Source organism: Kryptolebias marmoratus, linkage group LG13, assembly GCF_001649575.2.
Source record: "Kryptolebias marmoratus isolate JLee-2015 linkage group LG13, ASM164957v2, whole genome shotgun sequence".
In the NCBI taxonomy this organism is placed as follows: domain Eukaryota; kingdom Metazoa; phylum Chordata; class Actinopteri; order Cyprinodontiformes; family Rivulidae; genus Kryptolebias; species Kryptolebias marmoratus.
In genome coordinates this window covers 9246813-9263943 of record NC_051442.1, presented here as the reverse complement: position 1 = coordinate 9263943, position 17131 = coordinate 9246813, and the positions used below count along the sequence as shown (strand labels likewise).

Genomic DNA, 17131 nt, shown 5'->3' with positions numbered 1-17131 from the left:
GCGGGGGGGTAAAAAGCGAGGCGTACGTCACTGGCAACTAAACGCGAGAGCGCCTCAGACATCAATAACTCCTCATTCATCAATAAGATATTCGGATGGAGTTAGACTGCCTAATTAAAAAGGCTGCCTCGGCTGTATTCTGAATGTAGATTATTTAATCTGATGACCCCCAAAGGAAAACATCTGAGGGAAGACTCTTCAGCATCTCCATCAGCAGGACGGCAGCACGACCTGGAGATCACTCTCATCCTTCAGCGATGGCTATCAACACCGATGCCGCCTTTGGGAAAAGTGCCCTCGGCGAGAGGGAAGCTTCCAACCCGACCGAATTCCAGGACACGGAGAAGCTGCTGAGCGCCGCCACCGCCGAGCCCACCGGGGAGACCAACCTCAAGCCGTCGGACTCGTTCTCCCTCAACGTCAGGGGCAGCGTGCGCTCCCTGGACGCGGAGCAGGACGGCCACAGGTCCCCGCTCAAGTCGGGCTCCGTGGGGCATCTGTCCGCCCCACCCAGATCCGCGTCCCGGATCAGCCTGGGCCAGCTGTCCTCCCCGGTGCCACCCGGGCCCGCGCCCTCCATTTACCTCTGGCTGGCCGTGCTGTCCTGCTTCTGCCCCGCGGTGCCGTTCAACATATGTGCCCTGTGGTACGCGCACGTGGTGAGTTTCTCCTTTATTTACAAACTACCACTTTGTTAGACCTTTCCATGCCGAACACTGCTGTAACTTTCATTTATATATATAAAATCTAAAGCACCACAGGTGATTTGCTCCTGCAGTACTTTTAAATAATTAATGCTTCATCTCCTTCCACCTTCCCGTCAGTCGAGGTCAGTTCTCCACACAGGAGACATTGACGGCGCAAGGAAGTATGGGCGTCTATCCATGCTGTTAAGCACAGTGGCAATATTGTTGGGTGTGGCTCTGATCATCTTCTTAGTGTTTACACTAGGTATGGAAGACAATTATGAAACAAACAAAAAAACACGAGCTGAGGTTCAGGAAGAGGCTGTGTGTGTGTTAACATCTCTCTGCTCTCCGTCCCTCAGAGAACCGGACATGAGCTGTGGGACAAAAAGAGTCAGCCCTTTAACTTCACGGGGTGTCGGATTTGCACAAAAGAATGATGAGCAGGAAGGAAGCTCATTTCTGAAGATGAAAAAAAAAAACCATTCGAAGGGAACCCAGAGTCCAACTTATTGATTCTCCCCCTCCTCCTCCTCCTCCTCCTCCCCACCCCACCCTATGGACAAACTCAGGAGTCAAGGAAGGAACAAATAAATGAAGGCTGCACAGTTTTTGTTTTTTTTTGTGTGTTGGACTGTAAAGTCAGCTAAAACCTGTGGAGAAAACGAACCTGTCGACTGAAGCGGTGGAGCATTCCTGCTTCCCCTCACACTTACTAAGAAGAAAGAAAGCTTTAAAAAAAAGTCAGTTTTCTCAAAAATGATAAGATTTGTATGTGGTGTGTAGAAACAAAAAAAGAGCCTGCTGTTTTCCTAAAAACCTGCAACAAGTATTGACATTTCTCTCTCTCTCTCTCTCTCTCTTTGACGTGGGGACTTCAGCTGCTGTGTGAAGACGCATAAATTGTTTTCATACACTGTTTACACGAAGTCGAAATCACATATGCCTTTCTGCTGTCGTAGTGTGGTATCTTGCTTTGCACGCTAACTGTACCGACTCCTGTTTGGGCTCTAAACCTTGCTATGTTTACAGTAAAAGTGACGAACGGGGGCAGTTTCCTCTTTGTATGCACTGATCTCGGCACTCTGATGTTTATGTTTATACATTTATACTGTACGACTGGTTTACTGTGCCATAGTTCTGCATGTCTGAAATAAACTTGAATGAGCATGACTGACACGGACGTGAGCTCATCACCTTTAATTAAGAACAAAAAGAAGAAGAAAAACAGAAGATAAACCCAGTAAAATGCACCTTTATGCATTCATTGAAGTAAAATTACAAGAACTGAGCACCAGCCTAAAAATTAACCAGCTTTGCTACTTTAGACTGTCGTTTCAGGAAGAGTTATTTACAATTAAAGAAGTCGTGAAAGCATGTAAACGTGTCGGCAGCGCCCGGTCCGGTTAGTGGAACGTGTAGAGCAACAGGAGAATGGTGCAGACGCCAATCACCCCACCTAGAATTAAGGAGTCCCGCCTCTTGCGCAAATTGATTTTCTGGATGAGGCTGTTGATAGCAGGGAAACGATCTGAGGGGCGGAGGGGAGAGATCGTGGTGAAGGAAAAATAATTAAGATCTGAGCCAGGCCTTCCTTCTTTGCACTAAGAGACACAAAAAGCAGCAGAGGAAAATCCATCAGCGGGGCTTCCAACACTGCCGAGCAAAAGAAAAAAAAAAGAAACGATAAACAACAGCTAATGATGTTCGCTAAGACAGCTCGGTGCAAATCTGCATTTTAAACCGGACACGGAGAAAAAGGATACTGGCCAAAGTTGTGACCCTGGTTTGAATGGACTTCAGCATCCCACGCTGAAATGTGATGTTCTCTTTGGTAGCCATGGCGATGCTGGAGGGAGATAAACCATTAGCAGCGAGAACGGAGAAGTATGGCCGCCTATGTGGAGTCAGGTTACACTGCATTTACTGTTTCAGCTGATAAGCTAAAACACGAGGTTTATTTTAATGGAACAGAGCGAGCCGGGGACTCCTCGGGATGTGTGTGTTCAGAGAATAACAGAAAGGAGAGAAAGAGGAGGAGGAGGGTAGACTGAGCTATAAAACCTACCTTATGGCGTGGTCGATGAGCCTATCTGAGCTGTGAACGAGAAAAGGAACAAAACTAAATAAATCCAGTCAAGCTTCACCAATAGTCAAAACTGTTCACTTTTTAAATATGTTTTTCAGATATATTTTATAGTTTTATATGTTGGTTTGATGAGTCACGAACTAAAAACACCCAAACAAAGCTTGAGTACTGAAACCACACATCCTGTTGGGTCTTTTACCATAAAAAAGCTCTTTCTCCGATTCCTGCAACTCAGTCCAAAATGGCTCTTAATGGGAAACTTTGGTCAATTTACGCCATTTAATGTGTGTAATATTATCTGCCCAGAGCACATTTACATTTTAGGGTGGTGAGCTGATCCATCCTACTTGCTTTAGGTGCAAGTAAGCACATCGGGGCATATAGAGACGAAGGACCGAACACGCACATGCACATCACTGTTTCTGCAGGCAGCCATTAGCTGCTGAGGTAAGTGATGGACAGAAAAATGAAGCGTTCAGTCCAGGCCTGAGAGAGCATACGAGGGCAGCAGCGTGCATCCTGTCAGACTCCACTGGAGACCAAAAATCAATACAGAGCTTTAGATTTTCTCCATCTATTTGTCCACCTCTCCCACTAGCTATCCACTGCCATCCTCCGCCTTTTCTGCCAGCCCTGCATTAGCTGACAGAGCCCTTGTGTTTTTAAACTTTACGTGCAAAACTACTTTCCTCACGAAAACCACTGATACATCACAACAGACCTTAATATTTTAGGGAAATCTGAACCTTCATGCAAATGATCTCCAAATGTTCGATATCGGGCATGAAATATTCATGTATAAATGAACACAGATGATATCAGTGTCTCTTTGTCTTCATCACCATAGCCAACCGGCCAGCTTATGTTTTTACTCCTCCTTCGCAGCCGCCTAAAAGCACAACTGTATGAACAGAATACACGACTAAATGCGCAGGCATTCTTTTCCAAATCACATTACTGGCCATAACGTTCAAATATGTGTGCTTTGATGTGAAGTTGGTTCCCCTTTTTGCAGCTCGAACAGCTCCCACTCCTCCTGGAAGGCTTTCTCACGAGGGTTTGTGCTCATTCGTGAGGTCAGATACTGATGACGGGCAAGAAGATCCGGTTTGAACTCTTCGTCTCAGTTCATCCTAAAGGTGCTCGACGGGGTTCAGATCAGGGCTCCGTGCAGCCCAGTCAGGTCTTTCCGAAACGAACCCACTGAACCATGTCTTCAGAGCTCTTGCTTTGAGAAACGGGCCTGACCCGAAGTGCTGCCACAAAGTTGGAAGCACGATGTTGTCTGAAATGTCTTGGTTTGATGAAGCATTAAGACTTCCCATCAGTGGAGATAAAGGGCCTGACCCAAACCCTGAAGAACAACGCCATACCATTATCCCTCCTCCACCAAACTTCACAGCTGACAGGGAACGTTCTTCTGGCACCTAAAGTACTTTATTTAGGAGTCAGTGCCTCCTCTGTTGCCTACACACTTTAGGATTTGTCTTAAAACTCTTGTTTAGTTTTAAAGCCTTAACCCTACGTCACTGAGCTGCTACACCCCTTTACCCCGTCTCGTTCTCTCAGGTCAGCAGCTGCTCCTGGAATGACCTGCCTTTGGACATCAGACAGGCCTCTTCCCTCTCTGTTTTTAAACCACTTCTTAAAACCCATCTCTTCTCCTTGGCTTCTGACACCATCTGACATGTTGACGTTTAAGTTTATTTAAATTCATTTTATTCCAGGGCTGCAAAAGTAGCGTAGTGTCTTGTGACTTCTGTTGTGTTTTGTTCTTTGTGACTGCACAGCACTTCGGTCCTGTGGCTGCTTAAAGTGCTTCATAGCGTAAAGCTGGTATGGTGCGGCGCCAAACCCGGACTCGCCCATTAGACCTCCAAGCAGAGAAGCACGATTCTTCACCGTTTCTGCTGCACCAGTCCACTGTTGCCGCAGTTTTCACCGCTCCATCCGTCGTGATGCAAGGCTTCAAGCTCTCCGTGAAGCTCCTGCTGCGGTTTTTGTGCTTAAATTAGTGCCAGCGTTGGCGGCCTTTATGCACCGCGTGCCTTAGCCGTCTTTGACCCCCACTCTGTGATTTTACGTGGTCATCCACTTTATGGCTGAGTTGCAGTTTCTAATAATATCACTTACAGCCGAACACAGAATATACAGCAGGGATAAAGTTTCACCAATCGTCTTATTGCAAAGGTGGCATCCTATCACAGTACCACACTGGAACTCACTGAGATCTTCAGAACAAGCTGTTCTGAACCACAATTGAAGACTGCATGACAAGATACTTGATTTTATACGCCTACAAGAACGAGTGTGACTGGAACACCTGAACTCAACAATCAACAGGCGAGTCCAAATACAGCACTTTAGTTTTTATAGTCTATATAGCCTTCAAGGAACGTGTATTGCCTGCAGCCTTGTATGCTAAAACCTGAAGCAGAAATGTCGTACGATCTGTTACTGCTCAAGGTATGTGTTCAGATGACTCTCAGCGACTACCACACCAGGTTTTAGCTCAGCATCTGTAAAACTGACTGACTTTAAGCAGGTATCAGTTGTAGATCTACACCCAGTAACTTCTGAGAGTTTCATTAAAATGTGTCCAGTTGCTGACAAAATATTTTTGACAGACATACGCACACAGGCACAAGGAATTACATCATCGCCGTGAACGAGGGAGAATTTCTTTTTTTTTTTTTCAAAGACGCCTGTATTATTTTAGCTTTGAGTTCCTAAAAAACAAACCTCTTACTTTCTGAGATGTTCATGTTCCTTCAGGAAGAGCTCAGTTCTTCTGTTATTCACCCCTGAGCTGTTCTTATAGGACCTGAAGAAGAAAAGGGAGCAGAGAAAGAGAGCAGATCAATCTCACAGAACTTGTTAATATTCTGTCATATCTTTTGTTTAAAGTAAAAGATGGCAGGAACATCATGACCACTCTGGCACCGGTGATGCTACGATGAACTCAGGCAACGCTAATCTGCACCGGACCACCTCAACATCCGAAGAAATAAAAGTGTCATTTAACTATGAAGAGTAATTAATCTCATGAATCTTTCGGCTGTTGAGATATTGTGTAAAATATACACCAACCTCAGGGTGACGGAGAAAAAGAGCCCCTCTGCAGTGAGATACAGGCTAACAGGAAAAGTTACCGTGATAAAACTCAGTCTTTGGTTCAATCTGAAACAGGGGTGGCCAATCCTGGTCCTCTAGGGCCACCATCCTGCATGTTTTACTTGTTTCTTTGCTCCAACACACCTGATTGAAATCAATGGGTGATTAACAGGCTTCTGCAGAACATGAAGAGGTAATTTAACCACTGAATCAGGTGTGTTGGAGCAGGGAAACAAGGAAAACATGCAGGATAGTGGCCCTCGAGGACCAGGATTGGAGACCCCTGGGCTGAAACATCACTCGCTGCATTCTAGTTTCGTACTTCCTGATTTAAAACTTTGAAGTGACTTTCTCTGATTAACCTAAAGTCTTTTATTTACACCGTTTCCTCCCGTTCTGGACGAATCACCGTTTTAATTCATCATCCATTATCTTGCTCTGTTACCACACACCTCAGTGCTCATCTCTATGGGAATATTTAAAATCCAGTCTCATACATTTTGTAATTTGTCTACATCAAATCAGAAAACCTCTCTCTTCCTCTGTCTGACTGTCCTGCTCTCCTCCTCCTCCTCCTCCTCCTCCTCCTCCTCCTCCTCCTCCTCCTCCTCCTCCGATGTAGCATTTCTCTGCATATTGCAGGCCACATGTAACCACTCTTCCTCGGCTTTGGGTGAATGAAAGCCTTGTGGTTTGATTTACTGTAGAAGGCACTTAGAGAAGATATCTCCCAGAGGAGGAGAGAAACAGACAGCGAGAGGGAGATACAGATGCAGAGAGGAGGAGGAGGAGGAGGAGGAGGAGGAGGAGGAGGGAGGTGCCTCTTATTGGAGGATGACAGATGATAAGAGGGAGTGGATGGTGTTAACAGGTTCAAAAACTATCTGCACGTCTCTGCCCCCTGCTGGTTAATATTGACAGCAAATATCCAAAGAGAAGGGACAAAAAATGAGGAAAAAAGACAGAAATTGTATACAGTGAAAAAAAGATGGCAGAAATTCATGATAAAACCACTACTTTTGTAAACATTTGTTAAGACTTACAACTTTAAAACAGAAATATTTGCAAAAAGCCATCATTTATAGTATCCAAGTATAAAAATAAATCAATGTTCAAAAGAATTCTCAAGCAGGTTTCTGAGTAAAGGTTTTAATTATGTTACTTTAAAATAAAAATGCACAGCTTTAAGACCTGAAATGATTACTCTGTTTAACCAGAAAGTTTACCAGAAATTAAGATATAAATTTAATTCATTTCTATAAACATAAATGGGACAAAACTTCCTGCTCCAGTTTGTCATCTGTGAACATTAAAACATTTGTTTTGACTTTAAAATGTTAGTTAGACAAAATCCTTGAAAGATGCATCACGGTGTCTATGCAGAACTTGCAATTGTAGCTATTTTTTGACATTTAAGAATATGATTTTGCAATAAACAAATATCCCAGGATAAATAAAAGCTTATTAAATATTTAATTCCTTTTTAACCAAATCAGTCAAAAGGCAGATGAGATTTAGCTGCAGCACTTCAGATGCTGGGAATCACTGAAGTTTGAGAATCACCACAAACTCCACCTTTTACTGTCAGTGAGGCGCTTCTTCGTGGTAAATATTATTCATCTCAAAACAGCTGAAAATGACAGTTTGAACTCTGGGTAAATAATAGCGACCTGCAGCTCAGACTTGCCAGGTATGCAAGTCTAAAACTGGCCCCATAAATGTTTCACTTCTTTATTATCCATCAGTGATGTTTGTTATTTTAGATTTGAAATACACAGAGTACATAATGTGTTTTATAGTGCTTGTGCCTGAAAGTGCTTACTCAATGTCTCTGTGAATGGAGCCCAGCAGGTCCTCTCGCTCTCGCAGGCTGAAGAAGTTACTTTTGGTTTTGTGAAACTCTTGAGTGTAGTCCTAAGAAAACATGACAGCGGCAGGAAAAACAATATGAGAAATGTCAAAGTCAAACTCCAGGTTCTGAAACTCTTTACAGAGTGGAGAGGAAGCCTTGAGCACCTGTAAAATGTCTCTGTGTCTCTGCAGGGTGTGCATTAATGCTGCATTACGTGACGAAGCTCCAGGAGTGTTCGTGTACTCTGCCATTTTGTCGTTAACTACAGAAAGCTGCAAGAAATGAAGGTGTAAAATAGTTCTTCAGAGATGTAGACATTCAGGACACACACTTGTGCTAAACCAAAACATCCAGGACATTTGAAACCTACTCTGGCCAAGATTTGCTCCACTTCGGTAGTCATGGCAACGATCATGTTATCTTGAGATGGGCCAAAAGAATCAGACCTGACAGAAAAAGAAAAGTAACGCTCAAGATAAGTTTATTTTAGCATTCTATATCTGTTAAATATACTCCATGTTTAGTGAACTGAGTAGTGAACTATAATCAGTTTGATAACTCAGCAGTCTAATTCTAAGTTAGTGACCATACTGGCATTTGTTACAAGTTTAAAATAAATAACTCAAAATCTGTGCTACGTTATGTATCTAGTTAACAAATTTTAAATATCTACGCAGACCTTTGAACCTTTGAATCGGAGGGCATTTATTCTGTTAATACTGCAGTTTGATTAATCTGCTACCTGCTTCTTGTCTGCTGGTCATGGTTACTGCTGCTGTAGTTGGTGCACAGCTTACTGAAGGACACCAGCTTCAGGTCCAGCTCATTCTCCAGCTGTCTGGCCTCTTTACGCAAATCTGAGCGAAGAAATTGTAAAACAAACTGAGAGAACGTTTTGCCGTACAGACAAACATTTCACATTTGACCAGAAAGAACAATGGAAAGAAGGATTAAGCAGACAGAATAATTCTGGTGTAAACCAGCATTAAGCAGATAAGTTAAGGCTGGAATAATACCTGACAGTGAATGAAACTGTACAGCTGAAAATTTAACGTGACCACTGCAAGTGACTAGAAAAAAAAACCCACTGGCTGACATAAACACATGCTGGATAAGGCTGGATAAATAAGTTTTTGATCCAGAGTTATCCAGCTTAACTCCTTTAAATGATCATATTTTGGACATGAAAAATGGACTTTTACAGCAGGAAGAACACTACGGTCACCCAGTTAGTTTCTCCTAGATGTCCCAAGATCCAGATTAAAATATAAATATAAATCAGGCTTCTGCTGTAGCTGCCCTTTTATTTACAGAACAGCTTACTTTTCAATATATGCACCGCTCAGTCTATAGAAAATCTATAGACTTCTCTTAGATTCTTGCCTAAGACCCATCATTTTACTTTGGCTTTTGATTTAAATAGCACATAAAATTTTATTAGGTCATACTTGCTTTTTGCTGTGTATGTTTTATTGTCCTTTTAATTGATTTTATAATTTATGTTGTATTATCTGCTTTGACTGCAAAGCACTTTAAATCAACCTCAGGCGTTTTTAAATGTGCTTTATAAATAAAAACTGACATTGACATTTTCTGTCAGAATGACATCAAATGAAGTTAAATGAACTGTGACCATAACACCTAAATCCTGGTAGTTCGTTTTATGACGAACAATGATTTAAAAAATAGGAGTAAAACTTGGATTACAACACAGTTTAACATAATATAATGTTTGAACTCGCTCTAACTATTGTTGGCTTGACTCAAATTTATTTAACTTGTCAGTAATCAGACAGCAACGGGTAAAAATTACACCTGGTGTGGTAAAAACAGTTCAGCTAGACGGAACACATCTTGTTTTCTGTGTAATATTTGCACTTCGGCGTTAGCCAACAAGCTAACAGGTTAGCTTGGGAAAATATTAAAGTTTGTCCTTTAAACTTTAACAACGTCACGTGCTGCTTACGTAAAACGCTAAATACGGCCGACCTAGGTCTGCCGAGAAACATACAAAACAAACAAGTTGTTAGTTGTTTTATGTTTATTACTTTTAACACGATTTACCTTCCCAGTAGTTACTGCTTGTTGCCATGGTTGTTGTTGACATGTCATCGCCAGCCGTCAAGAAGAACAAACTGTCGCACTTCTTCTCTTTTCCCACAGCGTCCCCTGATGGCCGCAGGCAGCTGCAGCACCCTGTTACATTTTAATGTTTCATTAAAAGTTTTTTCACTTATATTAAAAAGCTGTACTAAAACACATTTAAATCATAGTGTTAAATGTGGCAAAAGATCTTCTTAGGTGAAACTGAAACATCTTGAGGGGAAAATAAACTGCATATATTGTTGTTGAGATGTTAGTGCTTTACAGGCAAATATTTGCAAAAGAGTTTATTTTACTTTTGGCTGTTTATACAAAATCTTAACATTACAGAAGTGAAATTTTTAAAGTTTCCGTAACAAAAATAAAAAAAATCTGAAAAATAAAATATGAAAATAGGAAGTAGCAAGATATTTTGATTTATAGATTATTCTTGTCCTCTCCAAATTAATTTTAGTGAGATGTTGATGAATTTTGAAGCTTCAGTATTCATGTTAATGTTGTTGAGAGAGTTTTTAGTTTTCAAGAAGGTGCTTTTATGAAGCAGTTAGTGACGATATTTAATAAAACGCCAAGAGATGTTTCCTTGAAGTAATTTTAAAAATGTAAAAATATGCCAATTCTATATTGTATAATTGTTTATTTAATGCAGAATACACATTTTTGTATAAGATTGTACAGTTTTGTATACTGTTTTAATTACATTTCTTAAATTCAGCCTAATTAGTTCACATAGGTGAAAACTTTAGTGATTTATAAACCAAAAATAAATTCCTAGAATCTGATTTGGTTTTAAAATGTAACTTATGTCTGTACTCTGAGTCTGCAACTGAAGGATTTGAACACAGTTGGGTTATTTATAGTAATGTCGGTGTGTTTGCTGAGCAGAGAATCAGTACAGAAAAATAAAACACTTGTATAACTGAAGGTAATACATCATTATTGTGAACGTTTTTTTCTCATTTTCTTTATTCATCGTCTTGAACACAGGCAGTCATGGATATCACAGTAACAATAAGACTGGTTGTTGTGATGATGCAGAAGAAAACGAGGCCATCAGTTGAGGAGATGAGAAACAGCAACGAACGCTGAGGCGTTTTCATCACCGCTCTGCAGCAAACCTCTGCAGACTAGGCCTTTTATTTTCATCGATTCAGCTTTTTTTTTTCTCATTTCTGTCGTTCCTATTTTCTGTCTTTCTCAGATCTTTCCTTTATTTGTGATGTTTCCTTTTAAAAGGAGCCACTGACGTCAGTAAAACACCTGAAGATCAGTCCCACGTCCTGATTTGATGAGCTGGAGCGGCAGAGCTCAGGAGCAGGAGGAGGTTGTTGTGAGAGAGGAGGAGAAGGAAGGAGGAAGCGAGGGAAGGAAAGAAGAAGAGGAGGTAAGGAGGTATGAAGAAGGTCCCTCCCTCTCAGTGCTGGATCCTCCTGATTGACTGAATCTGGGGAGTCTGGGCGTGGGAGCCGAACTCACGGTAACACTTGTACTCTCCTCCGCGACAGTCGCACTCCATGATGTACTGGTGGCCACGGTAACCGGGGTACTGGTAGCACACAAAGCTGCAGGAAAACGCAACACCTTCGCAGTCAAACACTGAGCAGAAGGCTCCTGCTTCGCTGTAAGGTTTCAGTTAATCATGAAGATGAACTCACGCGCCGCAGTGAATCTGCATGGACCCGACCTCGTTGTTCATCCAGCCCATGGCCTGCAGAGAGGGGTAGTCATCGCACAGCTCGAACTGACGACCCATCATGTTCTCCATCTCATAAATGGTCATGCGGGACTCCTTGTGGCTCTGTGCAGAACAGGGAAAAATGAGTGTAGCTCAGCTCGAGATGATGCTCGCAGTAGCCGAGGATGACACAGCGCCTCGTGCTGAACCTACAGCGCAGCAGATGGGCCTGAAGGACATCATCCTCTCGATGCGGTAGGAGTTGCTGCCGCTGTAGGCCTCAAAGCGAGGGTAGTCTCCCTTCTCCAGCACAAACTGCTGGCCACAGAAGCTGGAGTGCTCATAGCCCACCCAGCTGTGAAAGAAAACATCAAACTGTTGAGCTTAAAGATGCGACTTTTTAACGTAAAGGGAAGCTGAACGGAAACTTACGCGCCACACTCGACCTTCAGAGAGCGGATGTTCTCCATCCCACACTCCATGATGTTCTGGCAGCAGGCGGTGAACTCCATACGCCGGCCCTGGAAGTACTCCTGGTCGTACACGGTGATCTGAAACACCAACAAATACACAAAATGAAGACCTGATTCTTTGTGTGAATCCATAAAACAATCGTGGGAGGAGAAGTGTGGCTCTCACCTTCCAGGGGCCCATGGGCATGGGGTTCGTCAGAGCCATGTTGTCCTTTTTGTTTCAGCAGTACCTATGGAGAAAACACACTCCTGGTCAGGATGAGGATGAAATCACTCTTTTTTTACATGTATGTGTCAGTAAATTTTATCTGAGGCACATTTATTCAAAGATATGCCTCCTGGCTTCTTTTCTTGACTGTTTAACCTGTTTTAAACCTCATTTGCTGTAAAGATGAGCTGATAAATTTATACAAACGTAACGGCCACAGATTGGGAGACTGTGGCTATTGATGACTATTTGAACTACCTACCCAAACTGGTGAGCAGCGTGGCGCAGGGTTCCACTGAACAGCCTACAGAAACATTGTGTTCGGGGGTATATATACACCGAGGGTTGCCAGGGGCCGTGGGGGCCGGGACGCCTGGCCTCATGTCAGCACTTTGCTTTTGGCTCCCATTGTTTTGTTGTGAGGGCCACAGAGGGGTTAACACACAGACACACGTTGATTCATGCAAAACACAAAGATAGCGCCCGGCGTTTTACACGCGCCGCCACCGCTGTGGTTAATCTATACGTTAGGGGGAAAAATAGGACATTTAAAGACATTTATCTTTAATAAATACACAAATACAGGAAAATTTGGCGATTTTGTGAGCGTAAAGATGAAAGAACTGCAGGATTCAAGCAGGGCTGGTTTGGTTTGTCCGTCTGTTATGAAAATATCTTTGTCCTGAATCATTCTGAAATGGATTTTGGAGACCTGGTTTTGCAGAAAAAAAAATCACTGATGTTAAAACAGCTGTTTTGTGGATCTAAACAGGCTGCTTCCACTGATCCCGTTGCACATAAAGAAAACTGAAATGGCAACAACTCATCCTGAGAGTTCGGTAAAAAAAAAGTGTAATAAACTATAGCTCTAAATGCAAACAAAGAACTTTACTGTGAATGTTTCAGGCCTTCAGCGTGGGATTTCAAAGATTCTCTCAACTCAAAGAGTCCTTGGTGTACTGCATTTGCTTTCGACCCAAAGAATAACAAGAACAGCCCGTCCAAAACGGTTTAACCTCTTTGATTTTACTTTGTGGTTTTCTGTGAGCGAAGATCAACAAAGTAATTAGCAGTGATGGTTAGCAGGGGGCAGTGAGACCATGTGAAAGGCTTCATCGGCAGGTCTGGCAGCTGTTTGGCATCAGCCTCTGAGCTGCAGTTGGCAGCTTTAGTTTCAGATGTGCGGCTGATTGTATTTGCACAGTAAACACACACGGTGGTAGAGTGTGAAAGAATAATAAGGAAGCAGCCGATGTGAATGATGTTAAGGAGTTTTCAGTGCATTAGTTTAATGTGTGACCAGAATTTGGAACAGCACTAACACTAACAGAGCTTTCACCCTCGTCTCTCCTTTTCCAGCACTGAACAATAAACATTTAGGAATGGCTTACTGAGGTCAGCACATTGCCCAGACTCCCTGTCTGTGTGTGTGTGTGTTGTATGTGTGTGTGTGTATCTCCATTTTTATTTTTCAATCAGGTCAACCACAGAATTAGGACAAGGAATGTATTTAAGCTTACAAATAAATATATAAATAAATCAGAACATTGTCTGAAGTTAAAGTGGATTTATTCAGATCTGAATGTGCATGTGTGTGTGTAGATGTGGGTGTGTGTGTGTGTGTGAGTGTGTGTGTGTGTTTCTGCTGATGAAAGCAGCAGCTCAGACATGACAAAAGGATGAGCAAACTCAGCAGGTCGACGTGAAGAGCTCACAGTGCCCATATACAACCCCAAATCTGAAAAAAGTTGAGATGTTGTGTAAAACCTAAACAAAATCTGACTGCAATGATTTGCAAATCCCATAAACCCATATTTTACTAACGATAGAACATAGTATACATATCAAATGTATAAACTAAGAAATTGTTCATTATTTTTAGAAAAAAGATATGGTTATTTTGAAATTTATGGCAGCAACACATCTTAATAAAGATGGAACAGGGTAATGTTTGTTGCCATAAAGCATCTCCTCTTCTTTTAACAACAGTCTGTAAATGTTGAGGAACTAAGGAGACCAGTTTCTACTAAGAAGACCTGCTGCTGTAATGGATGCAGTCTGTGGTTTAGCACTGTCCTGCTGAAATATGCAAGGCCTTCCTTAAAAAAGACATCATCTGGATGCTGTTCTAAAACCTGTATAAACTTTTCTGCATTGATGGAGCCTTTCCAGATGAGTAAGCTGCCCATGCACTAATGGCACTGAGCACTAATGCACCCCTATACCATCAGAGAGGTAGGTTTTTGAATTGTGTGCTGATAAAAGACCGGATGGTCCCTCTTCTCTATAGTACGGAAGACGTGGTAACCATGGTGTCCAAAAAACCTTTTAAATTTTGATTTGTTTGACCGCAGAACAGTTTTCCACTTTGCCTCAGTTTATTTTAAATGAGCTTTGGTTGAGAGACAACAGCAGCATTTCTGGATGTTGTTCACATCTGGCTTCTTTTTTTTTGCATGATTGAGCTTTAATCTGGATTTATGGATGGCACAGTGAGCTGTGTTTACAGACAATGATCTGTGGAAGTGATGTCCAGAACAGAACCAGACCTGCAGACCCGCCTGAGGGCCTAAAGATCACAGCATCTGATACTGATGTTCAGCCTTGACCACTGAGCTCAGAGATTTCTCCAGATTCATTAAATATTTTGATTATATGAACTATAGATGAGGAACATTATTCTGAAATTGTTCCACTATTTTTGGATACAGACTGATGAACTTTGGACCATCTATACTTGTACGGGATTCAGCTTCCCCAAAAAGTTTTTTTTTATCCATTTCTCTTATGACCTGTTGCCAATTAAGCTAATTCAGCACTAAATGTGTTCTAGCTGCTCCCTAATTATAACACTTATTTTTACAGCCTTTTGTGTTTTTGAGATGTTTTTCTGTCATCAGATTCAGAATTGCCTTGACTTTTTTTTTCTCCCTGCCAAAAAAAAATCTTACTTTAAACATTTGATGTGTTTACTGTTTCATTGTCAATAAAAAATGGGTTTATGAGATGTGATCTCTTTTTATCTGTATTTAACACAACATCCTTTTTTCTTTGGAACTGGGATATTTAAGTGTTGCAGGGACTCGTGACACCAGCTATGCTGCTGAAATAAACAAACACTGGAAATAAGCTATTTTACAAGGAGCCAAATCAATCCTTTTTTATATATAATTTTTATCTATTATACCTAAAGGTGAACAAAGTATTAGAAGCTGGTTTTGCAGTAAATACACTCTGCCTGCAGGGTGCAACATTTCCATCTAAACCCAGAGCTTTCAGGTCTTTTATTGTGTTTAATTCAGTCGTCACACTCTTCACATACTTTCTCAAAGCCTTGCCTGAAATGCTACAGTGGCTAAAAAAAAATATAAAGGCTTTGTGTGAACTTGAAATCTTTGAATACCCTCTGAGCCTTTGACTTAACTGTCTAACGTCCGTTACAGTTGGCTTCTTGCTCTTATCTTCACACACACAGCCACTGCAGAGCTGAGAGACAAAGTCATGTGTGACCGAGTTCTGCAGCGAAACATGCAGAAGTCTTACAAGAAAGTCTAAACGAGCAACCAAAATAGAACTTCAACTTCTCAGAAATGTTTTCATTTCCCTCCCTTAGGCTTCTCCAGCTGGGTTACAGTCATCTGATGGATTTTAAAGCCTTTTTTCTGCTTTGTCCAAAAATGACCATTTCTAATTTAACAACTTCTGGGTTTAGTTTGAACAAAGAACAGAGAATTACAGCGGTAATTATCAAAATACTGATGCAACTTGGACTTTTCTAGTTCAGTTTCAGTCACTCGTGTGGAGATTAAGAAGTAAACGTTCTGGACTACTAGACAAAATATATTTTCTGCACAAATGCAGCTTTAACTCTGAGAGCTGGATGACTTTGCTGAAATTTGCTGAAGAGTCTGAAACTGAGCATTAAAGCTAAAAGAAAAAGTACTCCAGCTAAAAGGAGCAAATCACCAGACAAAAACTAACAGTTGCAAAAAGGCTAGCTAGATGCTAAAAGTAGCTAAAAGATTAGCTAAAAGCTAGCTGAAAGTAACAAAAAGCTGGGTAAAAGTAGTGAAAGGCTGGTTAAAAGCTAAAGGTAGCTAAATGCTAGCTAAAAGTTAAAAGTGCTTAAAGGTGGATTGATGGATGGATGGATGGATGGATGGATGGATGGATGGATGGATGCATGGATGGATGGATGGATGGACGGATAAATGGATGGATGGACGGATGCATAGATAAATGGATGGACGAATGAATGGACGGATGGACAGATGGAAGGATGGATGGACGGATGGATGGATGGATGGATGGCTGGATGGATGGATGGATGGCTGGATGGATGGATGGATGGAGGATGATCCAAACGTTTCTGCCCTGCTGAGGTCTCCTTCAGGTCAAAGGTCACTCGGGTGTTTATTAAATGTGAAAGTCACGTGACTCGTGTTGTTTTAGACTCATCAGTTAGATGTAGCTGAGTTAAAGACAGGATCATTGTTGTTGTTGTTGTTTTCCCATCAGCTCAGACACAAAGGCTTGTTTATCGTGTGTTGCTCTGCGCACCGGTTGGTTTCAGCGCAGACATGTGCGCAAAAAAAAAAAAAACACCAGCCGTTCTCTCTGCGCGGCTGAGCACCCCCTCCTCCTCCTCCTCCTCCTCTTCCTCCTCCTCAACGGCCACAACCATCTGCCGCCTCTGTCGCCGCGTTTCAAACCCAGCAGATTATTTCGCTCAGACGTGTCTGGTGTCTCCTGACTCAACCCAAATATCGCGTCAAAGCGCAGCTGCGCAGAAAGCAGGCGCCGCGCGCGCGCACCGAGTCCTCCTCGGCGCCGGAGAGCCGCTCATCCGCGCAACCCGGAGCGGAGACGCCGTCAGCGGATTTTCAATTAAGAGCCGGATAAACAGGCAGCGAGCTCTGTGTCCTTCGGCG

At 42.2% G+C, this 17131-nt stretch overlaps 3 protein-coding genes across 4 annotated transcripts; 1 reads left to right on the top strand and 2 right to left on the bottom strand.

Annotated features, from left to right (window-relative positions):
* Positions 1–35: 35 nt before the first annotated feature.
* LOC108238899 (trafficking regulator of GLUT4 1-like) lies at positions 36–1217 on the top strand. Its single transcript, XM_017421262.3, has 3 exons — positions 36–659; positions 825–951; positions 1049–1217. Exons 1-3 carry the CDS (start codon positions 258–260, stop codon positions 1060–1062), a joined length of 543 nt encoding a protein of 180 aa, XP_017276751.1. The 5' UTR covers positions 36–257; the 3' UTR covers positions 1063–1217.
* A 654-nt stretch (positions 1218–1871) lies between these two features.
* LOC108238898 (Golgi SNAP receptor complex member 1-like) lies at positions 1872–9903 on the bottom strand. 2 transcript variants are annotated; one of them, XM_017421261.2, is made up of 9 exons: positions 9806–9903; positions 8484–8598; positions 8112–8187; positions 7906–8013; positions 7712–7803; positions 5525–5599; positions 2755–2784; positions 2453–2535; positions 1872–2217 (listed from the first exon to the last, which is right to left on the bottom strand). In XM_017421261.2, the coding sequence occupies exons 1-9, from the start codon at positions 9846–9848 to the stop codon at positions 2093–2095; spliced, it is 747 nt and encodes a 248-aa protein (XP_017276750.1). In that variant the 5' UTR covers positions 9849–9903; the 3' UTR covers positions 1872–2092. The 2 variants fall into 2 exon arrangements, with proteins under 2 accessions (XP_017276750.1, XP_024862772.1); XM_025007004.2 differs by having other exon boundaries at positions 8539–8598; positions 9806–9851.
* An 877-nt stretch (positions 9904–10780) lies between these two features.
* On the bottom strand, positions 10781–12514 carry cryba1b (crystallin, beta A1b). The gene is made up of 6 exons (XM_017421265.3): positions 12463–12514; positions 12159–12222; positions 11952–12070; positions 11733–11874; positions 11500–11642; positions 10781–11406 (listed from the first exon to the last, which is right to left on the bottom strand). Exons 2-6 carry the CDS (start codon positions 12195–12197, stop codon positions 11259–11261), a joined length of 591 nt encoding a protein of 196 aa, XP_017276754.1. The 5' UTR covers positions 12198–12222; positions 12463–12514; the 3' UTR covers positions 10781–11258.
* Between the last annotated feature and the right edge of the window lie 4617 nt (positions 12515–17131).